The sequence below is a fragment of the Theropithecus gelada genome, chromosome 5 (assembly GCF_003255815.1).
Source record: "Theropithecus gelada isolate Dixy chromosome 5, Tgel_1.0, whole genome shotgun sequence".
Lineage (NCBI taxonomy): Eukaryota > Metazoa > Chordata > Mammalia > Primates > Cercopithecidae > Theropithecus > Theropithecus gelada.
Window position 1 is genome coordinate 870,093 of NC_037672.1, and position 22,205 is coordinate 892,297.

Below are 22,205 nucleotides of genomic sequence, written 5' to 3' on the forward strand. Positions count from 1 at the left end.
ACGCCTATAGTCCCAGCTACTCCAGAGGCTAAGGCGGGAGGATCGCTTGAGCCCAGGAGTTTGAAGCTACAGTGAGCTATGAACCATTGCACTCCAGCTTGGGCAACAGAGCAAGACCCTGTCTCCAAAAAAAATATGCCTGATAATGGTAAATTTTTAAAAAGGAAAATTATATAAAGTAAAATCCCAGTTTTATAAGCACCCATACAACTCTGGGTTGTTGCTGGGTTTTTCTTTTTTTTGAGATGAAGTCTTGCTCTGTCACTCAGGCTGGAGTGCAGTGGCATGATCTTGGCTCACTGCAACCTCCGCCTCCCGGGTTCAAGCGACTCTCCTGCCTCAGCCTCCCGAGTAGCTGGGATTACAGGCAGCCGCTACCATGCCTGGCTAATTTTTGTATTTTTACAATACAAAAGAGACAGGGTTTCGCCATGCTGGTCAGGCTGGTCTCGAACTCCTGGACTCAAGTGATCCACCCACCTCAGCCTCCCAAAGTGCTGGGATTACAGGCGTGAGCCACCACGCCTGGCCTAACTCTGTGTTATTTGTATTTTGTCAGTGAGCACGTATTCTTTTATAATGACAACAAGTAACACCACGAGCGGGAGGCCCTATGGTGTGACGCGTGCGCTGGAGGAATCTGCATCCTGTCGGTTTCAGCACCTCCCAGCTCTGTGGGAGGCCCTGGAAGCACAGCCCAGGAGCTGGTGTCCAAGCCCAGGGACATCCAGAGAAAAAAGTGCCATGGACAACAGAGACTGACAGACAGACACCTCAACCGACCACACAAAGCAGCCTTGACGAGGCCTTGGTGTACGCGCAGGAAGGGCTGGGGGTGGCGTGTCAGGGACTGGGGAGACAGCCCAGCACGGACTGCATGCACACATGGGACGGGCTGGGAGCGATGTGTCAGGGACGGGGGAGACAGCCCAGCACAGACTGCATGGACGCACGGGACGGGCTCGGAGCGACGTGTCAGGGGCGGGGGACACAGCCCAGCACAGACTGCATGTACGCATGGGAGGGGCTGGGAGCGACGTGTCAGGGACGGGGGAGACAGCCCAGCACAGACTGCATGGACTCACGGGACGGGCTGGGAGCGACGTGTCAGGGACGGGGGAGACAGCCCAGCACAGACTGCATGTACGCATGGGAGGGGCTGGGAGCGACGTGTCAGGGACGGGGGAGACAGCCCAGCACAGACTGCATGTACGCACGGGAGGGGCTGGGAGTGACGTGTCAGGGGCGGGGGGACACAGCCCAGCACAGACTGCATGGACTCACGGGACGGGCTGGGAGCGACGTGTCAGGGACGGGGGAGACAGCCCAGCATGGACTGCAAGGACGCACGGGAGGGGCTGGGAGTGACGTGTCAGGGACCAGGGAGACAGGGATGGGGGAAACAGGGACAAGAAGGACCCAGCACAGATGACACAGCACAGCGTCACCCAATCGCGAGGATCTTCTCAGGCGCACAAACAGCGGTGGCCGTCATGGAATTTCTCTCAGTCCGTATAAGGTTATGAGACTTTCTGGTCTTGATGTCTGGGACTTTTTTTTAAATGGTTAGAAAGGAGAGAGGGAAAGCCGCCGTGGGACACGCTCAAGTCTGGGGAACCCCACAAGCAGGAAGTGGACAGTGGATGCCCCCTGTGCTGCCTTCAAATTTTCCCCAGGTTTGACGTTGAGGAACACAATGTTGAGTAACATGCGCGGCACCTCCCCACAGTGTCAGCTGAGGGACCGAGGAGAAACATGCGCGGCACCTCCCCACAGTGTCAGCTGAGGAACCGAGGAGAAACATGCGCGGCACCTCCCCACAGTGTCAGCTGAGGAACTGAGGCTACCTGGCAGCATCTCCTTAGCCCTCAGGCGACTCTGACCGCCTCCCACCCCCGAGACTTCTCGGCCACGACAAGCACCCATTCGCCACCCACATCAGGACAACCCTGGCAACAGGCGCTGGAGGGCCGCAGAGGGGCCTGGGCCAGCTAGCAGGCGTGGCACCAAGGAAGGGCCAGGTGGGGCCCCCAGGCAGAGGAGCATGGGCAGAGCCAGGGGCCCGCAGGCAGTCAGGTCTCACCCAGCTCCGCCCAGGCACAGCTGCAGAGAGGAGACCCTGCCCGACAGGGCACTCACAGGTGCAGTCGATACGTCCAAGCAGCTCACACCCCACAGTCCACCCTCCCTCACTCAGCGCAGGGCTACCCCAGCATAGCACAGGGACACCTTCCCTCGGCAGTACAGAGCCCCTCCGGCTACGCGCAGTCCTCCCTCAAGCTCAGGGCCCCCCAACTAAATGCAGGCCCCCCACAAAGCAAGGGTCCCCCACCCCGCTAAGCGCAGTCCCCCCTCCATTAAGCTCAGGGCCCCCTGACTAAATGCAAGCTCCCCACAAAAGGTCCCCCCACCCCACTAAGTGCAGTCCCCGCTCCACTAAGCACAGGGCCCTTCCACGAAGCTCAGGGCCCTGCTCAGTGCGGGGGTTCCCCCTCAGCTCAGAAACCCCTGCTCGCCCTCCATTTCTGGACACACACCCCTCCTGCCGCCCCCTCCGCTAACCTGCTGCCTCATCCCTACCTGTCCCCTCAGGCCTGCGCCAGCCCGCATGCAGGAACAGCTCCTCCTGGCGGCTGAGCAGGGGCTGGCTTTGGACGACAGCTCTCACGCGACTACAGGTGCCCTCTCCACAGGCTTCCCTCTGTGGGGTTCCCTGCCCCTCTCTCTCCTGCTGCTCCCAGCCTCTCCTGTCCCCACTCTCCCTGCCTGGGTGACAGACGCAGGGGAGCCACCGGTGTCACTACCCCTCAGTGGCCAGGCCGCAGCTCTCAGGCCTCCCCGAGTGCCCAACTTCCCCTCGCCACCTGGCCCAGGAGCTCTGGAGGGCACCGGCACGAGGCAGGGGCTGGGGGTGGAGCTGCACTCCCAGGCACAGGTCTTGATTCCCCTTTGCAGACACAGCCTGAAGCTCAGCAAGGCTAGGCCGGGTCTCAGGCCAGTCAGCGTGGGCTCCAGTGACACCAACACAACATCCCCCGCAGTCACTCACACAGCCCACTCGGCCCCTAGGACTCTCCGAAAGCACCACCCCAGTTCGCTGGCCCCTCTTCCTGTCCTGCCCAACAGACCACGAAGTCGTTCTGCCATCTTCCTGGGCTCAACCCTCATGAGGTCGGGCACCCACAGAGGGACCTGGAGTTGTCCACCTCTGCAGCCTGTCCTCTCCTCGCCAAGACCCCAGAGCCCCTGACGAGGACAGACAGCAGCACTCCTCCACCCCTGCTCAACGCCACTCACGGAAGGCCACTGCGCTCCACCCCGCTGGGAACCCAGAGCCCTGAGAAGGACAGACACTCCTCCACCCTGCTCAACGCTGCTCACGGAAGGCCACCATGCTCCACCCCGTGCTGCCACTGGAGACGGGCAGGATGGGAGCCTGGCTCTCTGGCAGCCCGCAGCACTGCGAGGAGACGACACAGGGGGCCCACCCAGATGGTGGGAGCTCACGGGGCATCCGCGTGGGTCTCTCACAGAACTCCTGTCAGACAGCTGCCCGCGCTTCCCGCTAAGACCAACACAGCTTGAGAGAAGGTGCTGGGCATGTCTCACAGCCGTGTGGCCGGGTTAGGAGGCACCAGGCCGGCCTCCGCTGGGTCAGGAGGCACAAGGCCGGCCTCCGCTGGGTCAGGAGGCACAAGGCCGGCCCCCACTGGGTTAGAAGCACCAAGGCAGCCTTCACAGGACGTTACCTTTACAGAGCTCTGTGAGCAGGAGGAACTCAGCCTGCCCCGTGTCCGACTCCTCTTTTCCTATGGATGCTGCAGAACAAAACTGTACGATGTTCGGGTGGCCGGAAAGCTTTTTCTGCAGTTGTCTTGTTAAAGGAGAATGTGCAGAACCATGTACACAGTTCCGTGTGCTTAAAAATAAATGTACACAATATTAAGACACTGAAGTCAGAATACTTGAATCGAACCCCCTTACAATTTTAGATGTCAGAGCGGAAGATGAGGAAGAGAGTGGTGGATGACCACGAGCACAAGAAAGGCAGACAGAGACAGGAGAAGCCGCAGGAGAGGGCAGGGACAAAGGCAGGCACGTCGGCCACACACACCTGACCACAGCGACACCAAAGCCCATCCCGCGCCCAGCAGGCGGAGGCAGGGCCTTCAGGGGCTGTGCACAGGGAGGCTGTGGAGCGGCCGTGTCCACCTGAACCCGCACTCAGGCAGTCAGCAGGCTCTCTGAGTGAACAGAGCTAGGAGCGGAAACACAAGCAGTCTGAGGGCAGTCACCGGCCCATCCCCTGCGGTGACCGGCCCATCACTGGGCAGGGAGACCTCTTGGATAGGAACAACTCCATTCCCAACACTTCTGAAACTTTTGACTACTACCCTGGCAGTAAGAAACAGAAAAAAACTGCTTCTTACTAGAAGTCGCCTACAGATAAGTTCGGTAAAAGCAAAAAGCCGATTTTAACACATGAAAGACAATGTCACAGAGTAGCCTCTTGGTCACTGGCGGCCACGGCTTGACACAGGCCTATGCCTGCCAAAGCCACTGTGCTGGCTCCTGGTTCCAGGAAAAGGATACCATGAAGCAAACTTCTTGAATGATGGCTCTGTTCTTTTCCTCTTCATTGGATAATAGCCTCTGTATCAGGAAACAGCACACACAAAAGATAAAAAAAAGTTTACCTTCCCACTTCACCCGATGTGTCATCTCAGACATAAGCAGGCGAGAGAGCAATGCAATGCGTCCAATACAGCTCCCCCTGTTTCATGCATTTCCACCTTTGACCCAAGTAAAAACATGACAGGGGATCAAGACCCTCGAAAGATCTTTGTCATCCAAGGACACAAGAAAAGGCAAAAACGGGAGCCTTTCCTCCAAACAGGCCAGAGTAAAATGAGACAGACAAGAAGGCAGAGCGGAGACGCTCTGCAGACACGGGGGCGGCATGCGTGCACACCGCCAGAACAGGCCCACTTGTGCCCGCTCTCAAAGGGGGGCCACCCTGGTGCCCAGCATGGTGACAGCACATGGGACCTTCTTACGTCTCAGGCCAAAACCACACGGTACAGACCCTCCCACAGTGACCCCTATTTACAGACATGCTGTCAACACATATTTCTTACAAGCAGCTTTTAAACTCCCTGTATTCATAGAGCCCTTATTTTGGCACATGGAGGCCCAGACCTCACCGTGAGGTCATCCCCAGCACAGCCCCGTCCACACGGCAGGCAGGGCCCACAGGAGTGCGAAGCCCAAAGCCGGAGACCAAGGCTCCTGCAGCACCCAAGACTGCTGAGCTTCAGCCGAAGTAAAAGGGACAAGTATGTCCGGGCTGTAAAAGGAAACAAAGTAAGTAACAGGGACGCATCCCTGAAAACACTGTCACCAGAGAGTTCCCTTACATCCGTCAAACAACCAGAGAAGGTGTTAAATAGTTCATTACCTTTAATGCATACTCTCTGCCACTCCCCACATCTTGAGCTTCATACACAAATGCAAACCCTCCTGAAAATTAAAAAGACTTGTCAGTTTAACGCTATGATTTTATTTAACATACTAGGCTAAAAAATTCCTTCACTAAGTAAAATACAAATTGACTTGTGGCTGTGGCCAGCAGTTTTCTACAAAACATAACGGCCCCAGCGTACACGCCTCCCCTCAACACGGCCCCAATGTGCACAGCCCCACACACACAGCCCCAGTGTGCACGGCCCCAGCATGCACAGCCCCCCACACACAGCCCCAGTGTACACGGCCCCCCCCACAACAGGCCCAGCGTACACAGCCCCCCACACATGGCCCCAGCGTACACGCCCCCCCCACAGCCCCAGCGTACACGGCCCCCCACACATGGCCCCAGTGTACACGCCCCCACCCCCACAGCCCCAACGTACACGGCCCCAGCGTACATGGCCCCACACACACAGCCCCAGCGTGCACAGCTCCACACGTACAGCCCCAGCGTGCACAGCTCCCTCCAACACGGCCCCAGCGTGCACGGCCCCACATACACAGCCCCAGCGTGCACGGCCCCACATACACGGCCCCAGCGTGCACGGCCCCACACACACAACCCCAGCGTACATGGCCCCAGCGTGCACGGCCCCAGCGTGCACGGCCCCACACACACAATCCCAGCGTACATGGCCCCAGCGTGCACGGCCCCCCTACGCATGGCCCCAGCGTGCAAAGCCCCACACGCACGGCCCCAGTGTGCACGGCCCCACACGCACAACCCCAGAGTACACGGCCCCAGCGTGCACGGTCCCCCACACACGGCCCCAGCGTGCACGGCCCCCTACGCACAGCCCCAGCGTGCATGGCCCCAGCGTGCACGGTCCCCCACACACGGCCCCAGCGTGCACGGCCCCCTACGCACAGCCCCAGCGTGCATGGCCCCACACGCACAACTCCAGCGTACATGGCCCCAGCGTGCACGGCCCCAGTGCATACACCACTGCCTTTCACTTGCTCTACTCCAGAGACAGAAACGAGTAACCTAAGAACGGAGGTCAACAGAAGGGAAAAAACAAAACCACAAGCAGTTCTCTAAAGACAAAGGAAACTGATAAATTCTAGACAGACTGATCCAGAGAGAGAGAGAGAGAAAGAGGACAGATCACCAACACCCAGAACAAGAGAGGGGACCTCCTTCTCCGACGCCCAAAAGAGGAAAAGATATAAAAGAGAATACGCACCAACATCATTCACAAACGTGGACCCAAGAATTCTTCATAAAACAGCAAACCAAGCCCAACAAGACATCAAGAGCAGACTTGGTTTAACACTTGAAAATCAATTTAATTCTATTGTTTTGGGGTCTAATTTGCTTAGCTTTCTTTTAGCTTTCCGCAGTGGAAAAACCACATCATGCAATTTGAAACTCTCAGCAAACGAGGAACAGAAAGAAACCTCCACGGCCTGATAGACGGCATCGTGAGAGACCAACAGGAACGCTGCATTTGATGGTGCAAAGTCAGGTCCTCCCCTCGAAAATCAGGAAGGAGGCAGGGATCCACGTTCTCACCACTGAGGGTCGACACTGTGAGGAAGTTCTCGCCAGCACCATCAGTCAAGAAAAAGAAATAAAAGGCATCCAGAAAAAGAAAGAAGTAAAAATATTTTTATCTGTAGAAAATCTGGTGAAATCTACAAAAGAAAAGCTACTGTAACTAATAAACGCATTCCAGAAGGTTGTCGGGTTGTGGAATGTAAGAGCAACGTACAAAAACCACCTGCGCTTCCACATGCCCGCGGTTAGGCAGAGATTTTTTTAGATAGAGCACAAAAGCATGACCCATAAAAGAAAAATAATCACAAATGGACTTCAGGAATTTCTGCTTTCTGAAATACACTGGTCAGAGAATGAAAAGATAAATCACTACTAGGTTTTGCAAATCATATACCTAATAAAGGACTTCTATCGAGAAAATATTTTAAAAATCCAAGTAACAACAACAATTTTTTTTCTTCTGAGACGGGTCCTACTCTGTCACCGGGATGGACTGCAGAGGAACTCTCACAGCCCACTGCCTCGACCTCTGGGCTCAAGTGATCCTCCCACCTCAGCCTCCCAAGAAGCTGGGCTACAGGCATGTGTCACCACACCCGGCTAATTGCTTTATTTTTTGTAGAGACGAGGTTTTGCCAAGTTGCCCAGGTGGGTCTTAAACTCCAGGGCTGAAGCCTCCCGAAGTGCTGGGACTACAGGTATGAGCCGCCACGCCCAGAAAACAACAGAATTCTTAATGTGCAAAAGATATGAATAGACACATCACCAAAGACATACTTGTGACAAGCACACAACGTGTCGCACCACTGCCCATGAGAGACATGCAAACTGAAGCCGCTAAGATAGGACTCCACACCTAACAGAACATCTAACATTTAAAAACCGCCCAGACCAAGTGCTGCTGAGGATGTGCAGCGACTGGAATGCTTACGCACAGCTTTTGGAAATGGAAAATGGTACAATCACTCTGGAAAACATTTTGGCGATTTTTTTTTTTTTTTTTTTTGAGACGGAGTCTCACTGTCGCCCAGGCTGGAGTGCAGTGGCACGATCTCGGCTCACTGCAAGCTCTGCCTCCCGGGTTCACGCCATTCTCCTGCCTCTGCCTCCCAAGTAGCTGGGACTAGAGGCACGGGCCACCATGTCCAGCTAATTTTGTTTTATATTTTTTAGTAGAGACGGGGTTTCACTGTGTTAGCCAGGATGGTCTCGATCTCCTGTCCTCATGATCATTGGCGATTTCTTAAAAAGGTTAACATAAACGAACAATCCAGCCCTGACATTACGCTGCTGTGTATTTACCCAAGAAAAATGAGGGCACGCGTGTGTACAAAGACTTGTATCCAGCAGCTTCATGCACAACAGCCTAAAAACGGAAACAACCCAAATGTCCATCAACAGGTGAGTGAACAAATTATTCACAGCTGTAACACTACCCGGCAATAAAAAGGATGAAACTGCTGTTACACGCAACAACGTGAATGACACACTAAAATGCAGTATGCCAAGTAAAAGAAGCCAGGCCAAAAAGAGTACATACCTACAGCTTTGTGTACAGAAAAGTCTATGGCCGGGCGCGGTGGCTCAAGCCTGTAATCCCAGCACTTTGGGAGGCAGAGACGGGCGGATCACTAGGTCAGGAGATCGAGACCATCCTGGCTAACACGGTGAAACCCCATCTCTACTAAAAAAAATACAAAAAACTAGCCGGGCGAGATGGCGGGCGCCTGTAGTCTCAGCTACTCGGGAGGCTGAGGCAGGAGAATGGCGTAAACCCGGGAGGCGGAGCTTGCAGTGAGCTGAGATCCGGCCACTGCACTCCAGCCTGGGCGACAGAGCCAGACTCCGTCTCAAAAAAAAAAAAAAAAAAAGAAAAGTCTAGAAAATGCAGACAAACCTATAGTAACAGAAAGTCAATCAGCGGTTTCCTGGGATGGAAACAGGAAAGCAGGGCGAAGGGTCACCACGGGGAGGAGGGAGACGTGGCGCCGACGTGCATGCCCGCTGCCTTGATTAGCGCGGCAGACACAGTGTGTGACACACACAAACACGCATGACACAAGCCGAAACATTCAAAACATGCAGCCTGTATATCTCATTTTTATCTCAACACAACTGTTAAAATATTTAAATAATAAATAAATCTGTGAGGAAAAACACAGATGAAAGGAAGTAAACGGAAATCCATGAAATAGAAAATAGAAAACAGATGGCTCCGCTGCTAAATTACACCAAACACTTAAGGAAGAAATCACAACAAGCTTATGAACAGTCTTTCATCAGAGAGAGGAGAAGAGTTCCCAGCCCATTTCTTGAGGTTGGCGTAACACTAACCAAAGAGGGTATAAAGACCAAATTAAGGAAAGAGATCACTCATGAGCACAGACACAAAAAATCCTCAAGAAAATACTAGCAAGTTGATTCCGGCAAAACATAATAAGGATAATACGTCATGACCAGGTGGGATTCATCCCAGGAATGCAAGGTTGGTGTAACATTAAAAAAATCAATCACTAGGGCCGGGCACGGTGGCTTAAGCCTGTAATCTCAGCACTTTGGGAGGCCGAGGCGGGTAGATCACGAGGTCAGGAGATCGAGACCATCCTGGCTAACATGGTGAAACCCCGTCTCTACTAAAAATACAAAAAACTAGCCGGGCGTGGTGGCGGGCGCCTGTAGTCCCAGCTACTCGGAGGCTGAGGCAGGAGAATGGCGTCAACCTGGGAGGCGGAGCTTGCAGTGAGCGGAGATCGCGCCACTGCACTCCAGCCTGGGTGACACAGAGCGAGACTCCGTCTCAAAAAAAAAAAAAAAAAAAAAAAAAATCAATCACTGTAGTAAACGACATTAGCAGAATGGGGAACACTGGATCACCAACAAAATTTAGAAATGACAACTACAAAAAACTGACATCTAACATAAGACTTAATCGCACTTTCTAGCTAAGACCAGGAACAAGGCAAGATGTCTGCTCTCAGTACTGGTAGACAACAATTTACTGGAAATCCTAGTTAATGCAAGAAAGCTAGAAAAATTAATAAAAGGCATAAAGATCAAAAAGGAAAAACTAACAAAAGACACAACACTTCAGTTAGCTGGGAAGAATAAGCTCAAGAGACCACTGTACGACATGGTGACTATACAGTTAGTAATGAGAGATTACGTTCTTGAAAAATGCCCCCAAACTGATGACTATGACGCAGTACATGTGTTAACTAGCTAGATGTGGTCATTCCACGACGCAGATATACTTCAAAACATCATCGTGTACATGACAAAGACATCAATTTTATCTGTCAATTAAAAAATAGATTAAACATGAAAAAAACGAGGAATTAAAACTTCCCTCATTTTCAGATGCCATGACTGGAAAGGCAGAAGGCTCGAAAGGCCTCAGCACCACATGACCTTAGCAGGGCAGGAGGAGGCCTCAGCACCGCACGGCCTCAGCAGGGCCACAGGTCTTCTGGGTGCCTCGCCAGCCTCCTCCTCTCCAGCCACACCCGCTGCTTAGTTTCAATCCACCACATGAAGCATGTCCTTCCTGCTCATCTTCCTTACGCTTTCCCTGCACTATGAGTGATACTGCGTTAGAGATGTTAAAAGTAACATCAGTGATGTAACATCAGTGCTGTGCTTTTTTGTTGTTGGTTTTTTGTCTTTTTTTTTTTGAGATGGAGTCTTGCTCTGCCACCCATGCTGGAGTGCAGTGGTGTGATCTCAGCTCACTGCAACCTCTGCCTCCCAAGTTCAAGCGATTTTCCTGTCTCAGCCTCCTGAGTAGCTGAGATTACAGATGCCCACCAGCACACCTGGCTAATTTTTTGTATTTTTAGTAGAGATGGGGTTTCTCCATGTTGGTCTGGCTGGTCTTGATCTCCTGACCTCAAATGACCCACCTGCCTCGGCCGCCCAAAGTACTGGGATTACAGGTGTGAGCCACCACGCCCGGCCTGTTGTTTTTGTTTTTTGTTTTTTGAGACGGAGTCTCGCCCTGTCACCCAGGCTGGAGTGCAGTGGCACAATCTCAGTTGACTGTAGTCTCCGCCTCCCAGGCTCAAGCGATCCTCTTGCCTCAGCCTCTCCAGTAGCTGGGACTGCAGACATGCGTCATTACACCCAGCTAATTTTTGTATTTTTAGTAGAGATGGGGTTTCACCATGTTGCCCAGGTTGGTCTCGAACTCCTGGCTTCAGGTGCCTTGGCCTCCCGAAGTGCTGGGATTACAGGCCTGAGCCACCGCGCCCGGCCCATCCAGATGATTTCTGACAGAGGCACAGAAGCAACCCCATGGAAGATCCACAAATGGTGCCGGACAATGAGCTTCATGTAAATGTCAGCCACATACAGTAATTCATCAAAATAAACACAGACATAAATGCACAACTGTGAAGGTTTAAAACTTTCAGAAAAACAAAGGAGACAAATCTTTAAGATAATGTGCTAAGAATCCTTAGCTGTGACAAGGCGTGATTCATAAAAGGAAAAAACAATAAATCAGACTTCACAATGAAAAACTTTGGATGTGCAAAAGACCCAGTTTTGGTTTTTAATTAACTGGTCTGAGTTTGCGTCCAAAAAGACCCTGTTTAGGGGATGAAGAGACAAGCTGCAGACTAGGAAAAGATACTTGAAAACACTGTGCCTACGAAGGACTTGCATCTACAATAAAGAACACTCAAAATCTGGTCAAAAAAACATAATTAGGAAGTGTGCAAAAGACGTGAACCAACATTTCACCACTGAAGATATGCAGATGGCAAAGAAGCACTCCCAAGCTATTGGGAAAATGCAAATCAAAGCCACAAGGAGGTATCACTACACATGTATCACGAGGATCACAATAAAAATGACGACGCCAAATGCTGGGGAGTATAAAGAGAAACTCACTGTTACGGACTGAACTGTGTGCCCCCAAAGTGCGTCTGCGGAAGCCCCAGATGACCCCATGTGGAGACGGGCCTGAAGTCATTAAGGATAAATAAGGTCCTATGAGTGGGGCCCTAATCCAATAGGACTGCTGTCCTTGTAAGATGAAGACACACCAGCGATGTCAGCATCCCCTCAGCAAAAAGGCAGCACCGGCCGTGCGCGGTGGCTCAGGCCTGTAATCCCAGCACTTTCGGAGGCCGAGGCGGGCGGATCACTTGAGGTCAGGAGTTTGAGACCAACCTGGGCAATATGGTGAAACCCTGTCTCTACTAAAAACACAAAAATCAGCAGAGCATGGTGGCGGGCGCCTGCAATCCCAGCTGCTCGGGAGGCTGAGGCAGAGAACTGCTTGAACCCGGGAGGCGGAGGTTGCGGTGAGCCGAGATCGCGCCACTGCACTCCAGCCTGGGTGACAGGGCGAGACTCCATCTCAAAGAACAACAACAAAAAAAAATTTGCGGCATCTGCAAACCAGCAAGAGAGGCCTCTCCAGGAATCAGCACTGACAGCATCTTGCTCTTGGCCTTCGAGCCTCCAGAACTGCGAGATTGAATTTCTACTGCTCCCCCACTCAGTCTGGAGTATTTTGTTACGGCAGTCTAACCAGGCTGATACGCTCCTACATTGCTGGTGGGAATGTATGGCCACTCAAGAAACAATCTGGCAGTTTTCTAACAAATTAAACACATAATTACCACACGTGAACCAGCAACTGCACTCTTAAGACATTTACCCCAGAAATGAAAACGTATAGTCACACAAAAACCCATATGCGAGTGTCACAGCAGCTTTATTTGTAATAGCCAAAACCGGAAACAGCCAGATGTCCTTCCACGGGTGGCTGGCTGGGCAAGCCGCGCACATTCACACAGAGGAGTCTCGCCACAGGAAACGAGCTACTGACACACACAACCGCCTGAAGAATTCTGCACTTCCCCTTACACAGCATCCTTCGGATGACAAAATCACACACAGAGCAAACACTAGAGGTTTCCAGGGGCTAAGGAAATGGCGAGGCTGTGAGAGGTGGCACGAGGGCTCCCTGCGGGGACGGAGCCTTCCACAGCTTCACCTGCACCAGGGTCGGCATCCCGACTGTCACCAATGGGGAAACTGGGCAAGGGTCTGAAATATAAAAGATCTCCATCTTTTCTCACAGCTGCGTGGGAACCGACAATGAACTCAAAAAATACCGTTTATTTTAAAATAACGGTAATGTATAAAACATTAAAGAAGGGCATGCCAGGCACCTCCAAGACCCTGTCGTACACCTTTTACTGCACATAGTTTGCCAATTAAGAAACAGGCACAGGCCAGGCACAGTGGCTCACACCTGCAATCCCAGCACTTTGGGAGGCTGAGGTGGGAGAATCACTTGAGCCCAGGAGTTCTGAGAACAGCCTACAGGAAGACTAACAAGACTCCATCTCTACCAGAAATAAATTAAAAATTAGCCAGGCGTGGTGGTCAGTGCCTGTGGTCCCAGCTACCTGGGAGGCTGAGGTGGGAGGACTGCTTGAGCCCAGGAGTTCAAGACTGCAGTGAGCCATGATCGTGCCACTGCACTCCAGCCTGCGCAACAGAGCAAGACCTCATCTCAAGCACAGGGAGTGCAGGGGTGGGGAGTGGAGGCACAAAGACATCAAATGCTCAGGCCAGGCCAGATCTCAAGGCCCAGGTTCCCTGAGGCAGACTGGCCTGAGACAGCAGAGTGACCACAGCTAAGGCTTGCCTTCTCTTTCTCACATAAATTATATAAATATGTAAACATAAGACCTGTATCCAAAATAAGCAGAGACTCTCCCAACTCCTGCCCAATAAAAAACGGACAAAAAGGTCAGGCGCGGTGGCTCATGTCAGTAATCCCAGCATTCTGGCAGGCCAAGGCAGGAGTTTGAGACCAGCCTGACCAACATAGTGAAACCCCATCTCTACTACAACACACAAAATTAGATGGGCCTGGTTGTGTGCGCCTGTAATTCCAGCTACTTGGGAGGCTGAGGCAGGAGAATTGCTTGAACCTGGGAGGTGGAGCTTGCAGTGAGCCAAGATGGTGCCACTGCACTCTAGCCTGGGCAAGACTCTGTCTCAAAACAAACAAACAAACAAACAAACAAACCATTGCTGAACATCATTATCATCAGGGAAATTCCAATGAAATCACAATGAGATCGACACCACTGCACACCCACAAGAATGGATACAATCAAACTGAAAGACCACAAGAAACACTGGTGAGGAAGTGGAGCGCCAGGAACTCTCCAGTGTGGCTGGTGGAAATGCAAAATGGTGCAGGTGCTGTGGAAAGGGATTTGGTTGTTTCATGTGAAGTTCAACCTAAATCCAATCTCTAAATCGGCAATCCCACCTCCTTGGTGTTTTTTACCCAAGACAAAGGAAAACACATCTGCACAAAAAGACTTGGAAAAAAATGTTCTCAACGACTTTATTCGTAACAGCGGATATGATTTGGATCTTTATTCGTAACAGCGGATACGGTTTGGATCTGTGTCCCCACGCAAATCTCATGTTCACCTGTGACCCCCAATGTTGGAGGAGAGGCCTGGTGGGAGGTGACTGGATCATGGGGATGGAGTTCCACCCAGGGGGTTGCTCTCAGGATAGTGAGTGCTCTCCTGAGAGATCTGGTTAGACACTGGGGAGGGAGTCCTCCCCACACACCCGCCGGGGGGCTGCCCTCAGGATAGTGAGATCTGGTTGGGTCATGAGGGTGGAGTTGGGGCGGGGGCTGTTCTCAGGATAGTGAGATCTGATTGGGTCATGAGGACGGAGTTGGCGGGGGCTGCCTCGGGACAGTGAGATCTGATTGGGGCATGAGGGGGGGGGGGGGGGGGGGGGCGGCCTCGAGACAGTGAGATCTGATTGGGTCAAGAGGACGGAGTTGGGGGTGGCTGCCTCAGGATAGTGAGATCTGACTGGGTCATGAGGATGGGGGTGGGGTGGGGGGGGGCTGCTCTCAGGATAGTGAGATCTGATTGGGTAATGAGGGCGGCGTTCCCCCCCAACCCCGGGGGCTGCTCTCAGGATAGTGGGTGCTCTCCTGTGAGATCTGGTTGCCTGAAAGTGCGGCACCTCCCCATCACTCTCTTCCCTGCCTCCCCTTTGCCTTCCACCAGGACTGAGAGTCCCCTGAGGCCTCCCAAGCCATGCTTCCCGTATAGCCTGAGGAACAGTGACCCAATTACACCTCTTTTCCTCACAAATCACCCAATCTCAGGTATTTCTTTATGCAGTGTGAGAACAGACTATTACAATAGCCCAAAATGGAAACAACCCAAACATCTATCAACAAGTGAGTGGATTTAAAAGCTGTGGTACATCCACACAAACCGAATCCAACTCAGCAATAAACGGAACACATTTCTGATACAAACATCACAAGGAAACCTCAAAACTACGAACGTCAAGAAAAGCAGCCAGCCAGAAAAGCACACAGGGTAGGATTCGACATTCACAATGGTCATGACAGCAAAACCAGTCATGGTGAGCCGAAGCCAGGAGCAACGGCTCACCTGGCCAGGTGAGGGAAGGATGACTGGAACGGGGCACAAGAAGTTTCTGGAGTAACTTGACTGTCCTCCATTGCAACAGGTGTTTTAGCTACACAGGGAAAAGCACTTGTCAAAGCACTTAAATTCAACATATTTTAGTGTTATGTCCATAATAATTTAAATTTCTTTAACTAAAAGAAAAACAGGCCGGGGGCAGCACCTCCTGCCTGCAATCCCAGCACTTTGGGGGGCCAAGGCAGGCAGATCACCTGAAGTCAGGAGTTTGAGGCCAGCCTGGCCAGTATGGCGAAACCCTGTCTCTATTAAAAATACAAAAATTACAGGAGGCTGAAGCAGGAGAATGGCGTGAACCCGGGAGGCGGAGCTTGCAGTGAGCCGAGATTGCGCCACTGCACTCCAGCCTGGGCGACAGAGCGAGACTCCATCTCAAAAAAAACAAAAAACAAAAAACAAAAATTAGCCTGGTGTAGTGGCACGCGCCTGTAATCCCAGCTACTTGGGAGGTTAAGACACGAGAATCTCTTGAACCTAGGAGGAGGAGGTTGCTGTGAGCTGAGATTACACCACTGCACTCCAGCCTGGGCAACAGAGCAAGACTCCATCTCAAAAAAAATAAAAACAAAAAAATAACAGGCACAGGATACGAATGTGCAAAGCCAGAAGGGGAGGCTGAGCAACAAATAAGCGTTATCAAACTCACTACTCAGAAAGGCACAAATCAAAGCTTGATACTTTCTAATCCCATCAAAATTCCCAAATAAAACCAACACCCAGGGGACACTCCAAGGACTCGGGACGCTAGAGTCTGCTGCCCCCGAGCAGCCTGCAGGCCCCATGAGCAGAGCTGGGCAACCTTCCCCCACACAGCCACCAGCGTCCATGCAAGGGGCTGAGGACACCTCTCACCAGGATGGGTGTAGGATGCACGGGGCACGCTGGGGACAGTACAGAGTGCCGGGGGACAGTGAGGTCAGCACAGGACCACTACAGGCAGATCTGAGTATCTTTTTTAATCAACTTGGCTGCTTTTAAGAAAGACACTTTTCTAACATAAAATACTACACACCAACACTTTCAATACACACATAATTCACCACACTACAGAGTGAATCTCTGTCCCTTCCAAAATTCCTGTGTGAAATCCTAATACCCAAAGTGATGGTGTTAGGAGGTGGGGCCTCCTTGGGGGTGATTAGGCCATGAAGGTGGAGCCCTCAGGACTGGGATTACTGCCGTAATAAAGGAAGCCCCAGAGAGCACTCCCTCACCGCTTTCGCCCTGTGAGGACACAGCAAGAAGGTGCTGGACCCTCACCAGACACCAGATCTGCCGGTGCCTTGCGCCTGGACTTCCAGCCTGCAGAGCCGTGAGGAATCAACGTCTGTGGTTCACAGGCCCCCAGCATATGATATTGTTACAGGAGCATGGATGGACTGGGACACAGGGATGCGTGCCCACGCAGACACAACCACGAGCGATTCACCAGGAGTCCACGGAGCGCAGCAGGAGGAATGGGGAGCGGCCCAGCCCAACCATCACCTCCCCCAGTGGTGAGCCCACCCCAGGGGGTCCTTTCCCACAGTGACCTCCCTGAACAGCTAACTCACCCCAGGGGGTCCTGACAGTGACCTCCCCAAAGGGCGAATTCACCCCAGGGGGTCCTCTCCCCACAGTGACCTCACTGAACGGCTAACTCATCCCAGGGGGTCCTCCCCGACAGTGACCTCCCCAAAGGGCGAATTCACCCCAGGGGGTCCTCCCGGACGGGGTCCTCCCCGAACAGCTAATTCACCCCAGGGGTTCCTCCCCATCCACCCCCCGCCGACAGTGACCTCCCTGAATGGCTAACTCAGGGGGTGACTGAGTTACCAGGGGGTCCTCCCTGACAGTGACCTCCCCAAAGGGTGAATTCACCCCAGGGGTTCCCCCCCCAGTGACCTCCCTGAATGGCTAACTCACCCCAGGGGGTCCTCCCCCGACAGTGACCTCCCTGAACGGCTAATTCAGCTGAGGGGGTCCTCCCCAGACAGTGATGTCCCCGTATGTCACAGACAAAAACCACGGAAGTAACACTTGTTTCTGCCAAGGGTTAGGTCGGCCGCAGCCTGTCACACTCCGCCCCAGTAGCCTCTGCTACCTTAGCTGCTCAGACATCTCCTGCAGGGCACAATGCGAAGACCAGCGGGGGGCGGGCAGGGCCCTAAGGACACCTCCCTCGGGCTCCAAGCCCCACTTCACAACTCCACCTCTGGCAAGTGACTAATCTCCACAAATTAGTTACTTGCTAATCTCACTTTTTGCAGAAGAGAAAAGTAATCTCACTTTTCTCTTCTGCAAGATGGGGGTAATTACAGTACCCACTTTCCAGGGCTACTGTGAGGACCACATTGTTGGGAACAAGCCCCCCAAAATCTGGCCATAAACTGGCCCCAAAACTGGCCATAAACAAAATCTCTGCAGCACTGTGACATGTTCGTGATGGACATAACGCCCACGCTGGAAGGTTGTGGGTTTACCAGAATGAGGGCAAGGAACACCTGGCCCGCCCAGGACGGAAAACCGTTTAAAGACATTCTTAAGCCACAAACAATACCATGAGTGATCTGTGCCTTAAGGACATGCTCCTGCTGGAGTTCACTAGCCCAACCTATTCCTTTAATTCAGCCCATCCCTTCATTTCCCATAAGGGATACTTTTAGTTAATTTAGTATCTATAGAAACAACGCTAATGACTGGCTTGCTGTTAATAAATACGTGGGTAAATCTCTGTTCGGGGCTCTCAGCTCTGAAGGCTGTGAGACCCCTGATTTCCCACTTCACACCTCTATATTTCTGTGCGTGTATCTTTAATTCCTCTAGCACCGCTGGGTTAGGGTCTCCCCGACAGAGCTGGTCTCCGCACACACAATCCACATAAAGCACTACAGACTGAGCTCGGCAAATACTAACAGCCCCTAAATGTTGCCATGGTGGTTCTGACCATTACTATTTCACACTGGGAACTAGTCAAAGTGGACAAAGGTTCATGATCAAGCCGTCAACCTGGAAGTGAAGGGGGTATGAGGAGAGCCGCGAGAGGGCAGCCACTCTGTGATGGGGAGGGTCATGAGAGGGCAGCTACTTACGTGGCAGAATACGAGCCTCACAGGCCTGATGACCTAGAACCAACTACCCAAGCCCCAGAGACCCTGGTTACCTGTGCTCCGCACTGCCCCGCACCCCTCCCTGCTCACCTGCGCTCTGTACTGCCCCACACCCATCCCTGGTTACCTGAACTCTGCACCGCCCTGCACCCCTCCCTGGTTACCTGCGCTCTGCACCCTCCCGCAACCGTCCCTGGTTGCCTGCGCTCCGCACTGCCCCGCATCCCTCCCTGGTTACCTGCGCTCTGCACCACCCAGCAACTGCCCCTGGTAACCTGCGCTCTGCACTGCCCCGCACCCGTCCCTGGTTACCTGCGCTCTGCACTGCCCTGCACCCATCCCTGGTTACCTGCGCTCTGCACTGCCCCGCACCCGTCCCTGGTTACCTGCGCTGTGCACTGCCCCGCACCCCTCCCTGGGTGAGTGCAGCCCCCGCACTTCAGGCTCTGGGTCCAGCAGAGGTACAAAGAAGCAAGGATGACAGAACCTTGGTGGCCAAGAGAACAGCACAGAGCTTCAGAGGCTGGTGCCCTCAGTCCCAAGTCCTATGTAGGAAGAGGGTGTGCTACAAGGCTGGCTCGCCACAGCAACCTAAGGGTCTATTTTTTTTTTGGAAACAGAGTCTCACTCTGTCGCCCATGCTTGGAGTCCAATGGCGCAGTATCGGCTCACTGCAGCCTCCGCCTCCCGGGTTCAAGTGATTCTCCTGCTTCAGCCTCTTGAGTAGCAGGACTACAGGCACACGCCACCATGCCCAGCTAATTTTTGTATTTTTAGTAGATATGGGGTTTTGGAATGTTGGCCAGGCTGGTTTCGAACTCCTGACCTCAGGTGATCTGCCCACCTCTGCCTCCAAAGTGCTGGGATTACAGGCATGAGCCATTGTGCCTGGCCGGGTCTATCTACTTTTAAGATCTGTCTAAGACTGGACACATTAGCTCACGCCTGTCATACCAGCACTCTGGGAGGCCAAGGCCGGGGGATCACATGAGCCCAGGAGTTCAAGGCCGCAGTGAGTCGTGATCGTTCCACTGCACTCAGCCTGGGCAACAGAGCCAGACTATTTCCAATAAAAGAAAATGATCTCAAGTGTACCCTGCAGAGGACACGCAGGGCCAGCATGTGGCCTCCCCCCACCACCGAGCCCACCTTGGAAACATGGGGCCTCCCTGCCACTGAGCCCACCTGGGAGGGTTTCTGAAACTTGCGGCCAAGAGTCTTGTCTGTACCACACAATTCTGCAACTGTCAGTACTAGATATTCCCAGTGCCCTCACCCAGTCCAGAATTCTACGTAAGTGAAGGGAGAAACCCTCCAAAAGCCATGTCAAAGAGGAAGAAGGGTGGAAAGCCAGGATCACAAACAAGTGGCCCTGGGGGTGCAAGTAGGCTGTGCCCTCCCCATTCCTTAGGCCAGAGCTTGACCCCCAAGGCTCCTCAGCGGGCCCAGCCACTCAGCTAATACTGAGCATGGCACACAAGGGCTGCTGGCTGGCAGAAATTACATGCAACACCCAACCAAACGCACGAGGCGAGTCACGCTTAAACCACACGACAACTGTGCGGCATCGTTTTTATTTTCTGCCTCAATTTACCTCACTAGCAGTAACACTGAGTTCAAGTCAGCCACACAGGGAAGGTGGATTTCCCTGCAGTCAGGGCACGGCAGGCTCCATTTCAAAAGCAACGGCACGCAGAACCCAAAACAAAGAACACACAGCATACACCTGCCCTGGGCATCTCTGACACGGTTGGTGCTCCTGATAACCTGCCTTTTAAAAAAGTGAAGACTAGCCAGGTGGGAAACGGCACATGCCTGTAATCCCAGCTACTCGGGAGGCCGAGGCAGGAAGATCCAGAGCCCAGTTCAAATCCATCCTGAGTAACAGCAAGACCTCGTCTCTTAAAGAAAAAAAAAAAGGAAGATGACAGAACAAATTTGAAGAAATTTGAAAGCTATCCGGTTCCACAGTTCTACCTAAAAACCCATTCACACCACAAGTCCAAATTCCTAAAAGCTAAGAAAACCGTTTTTTCCTAACTCACTTGACAGCAAATCCTAGTCTATCATAACCTCATTTGGGATAAAACCTGACATGAACTGATACGGAGCTAATCGCAGACTTTATCCCACAGTGAGAATATTGTCATTTAATTACAGAAACATTAATGTATTCAATTACAGAATACTTTCCCAAGTTCTCTGGAAACATCCCATGATATACAGGTTATATGCCGCAATGATCATTCTGAAACCTGAAAAATTCTGGAATCATAAACATCTGTACTCAAGGGTTCAGATCACGGGCCATCGCCATGTTTACACAAGACAGCCTGAACTCCCATAGCCTATGTTCTAAGGTTGCTATCCAGACAAAACTTATTTAAGTATGTTTATACAAAATACTTAATTCAGCTTTCACACCCTGTTTCAGTTCAAAGAGACTTCAAAGAACTTAGGAGGCTGCAGGCCACCTATTAAGCTCACAAGGAGGAAATCTACAGCTCCTAATTGCATTGGTTATTTTTATCTCCTGACTCGCCTAGATAGCAAAGGGAAACAAGTTCCTTTGCACAACCTCAGCGGCCGCCAACATTTCCTTGTTCTTCTTCCTGGGTGCTAAGTGACCCACAGGCTTCTTTCTTTACATGAATCTTCCTCTCCGGGCCCCAGTGAGGGTGCATTCTCCATCCCTCAAACCCTGATCCGTGCCATCTTCTGCTTGACTCCTTCCCAGAGCTCATACTGTGTGTACCACCCCAAGGATCCCACCGCCAAGGATCCGTCCCTATGCTGCCTCTGTCTCTCCACCGCTTGAGCACCGGTCTGAGGTTCCAGAAACCAAGTCCTGTCCGCTATGAATTTCTTAAAGAATGAAGATAACCACCTAGTATTTTCAGAATAAATGAGCTGATCTGAGAGAAATCTGTTTCTAACAGAAGATGTGAAAGAGGATCATACTTCAGCCCCCACCTCTGAAAGAAGAGCTTGGAGCTGACCAAATTGTACCCAAAATCTGTTTGGTTTTGACCACAACGGAGACAAAGTGTGTGACAACGCTGCAGTCAAAATGTCTCCGCAGACCTTCTGTGATAACCAGAAGTCTGGGATAGTTTCCCATCTGGTCACAGGGCAGGCACCTGGACAGGCTAACCCTCCAGCCCTGAGAGGTACCACGGAGCTGGTGAGGGTGAGGGTTTTTGTGTCACTTCACTCCCTTGCCCTGTGCCAATACAGCAGAATACAGTCACGCTTCCGCACCGAAGTCAACCATGTTTAGCCAACAAACTTCACAGCCAGTGAAACGTGACACACCTCCAGGCACCACTGGACAAAAAAATGGAAGGAAAATCCACAAGAGAGAAGGGGACTCACTGACACTGGAGATCGATTCCGTGTGAACGGAGAGGACGTTCAGGCGGCTAGAAATGGCAGGCAGAGACAAAACTGACTCAAGACTGACTCAAGAGGACTTAAGCCGAGTGACCTGTCCACTCTACAAATTCTATATAGGTCGCAACTACTGGCTCTGTTTCCTGTACCACACACAGAATCACACGAGTGAGTAAA

At 52.3% G+C, this 22,205-nt stretch overlaps 1 protein-coding gene across 2 annotated transcripts in view; it reads right to left on the bottom strand.

Annotated features, from left to right (window-relative positions):
- Positions 1-22,205, bottom strand: part of GAK (cyclin G associated kinase) — an 82,502-nt gene that overhangs the window by 59,262 nt on the left and 1,035 nt on the right. Inside the window, exons 2-4 of one of the 2 annotated variants that reach the window (XM_025386778.1) lie at positions 5,459-5,520; positions 4,594-4,653; positions 3,750-3,864 (exon numbers count right to left, since the gene is read on the bottom strand). The exons of the other annotated variant lie outside the window; for it this stretch is intronic. Coding sequence (XP_025242563.1) covers positions 3,750-3,864; positions 4,594-4,653; positions 5,459-5,520 — 237 coding nt within the window. The remainder of the gene's footprint in view (positions 1-3,749; positions 3,865-4,593; positions 4,654-5,458; positions 5,521-22,205) is intronic. 2 annotated transcript variants of the gene reach the window in all.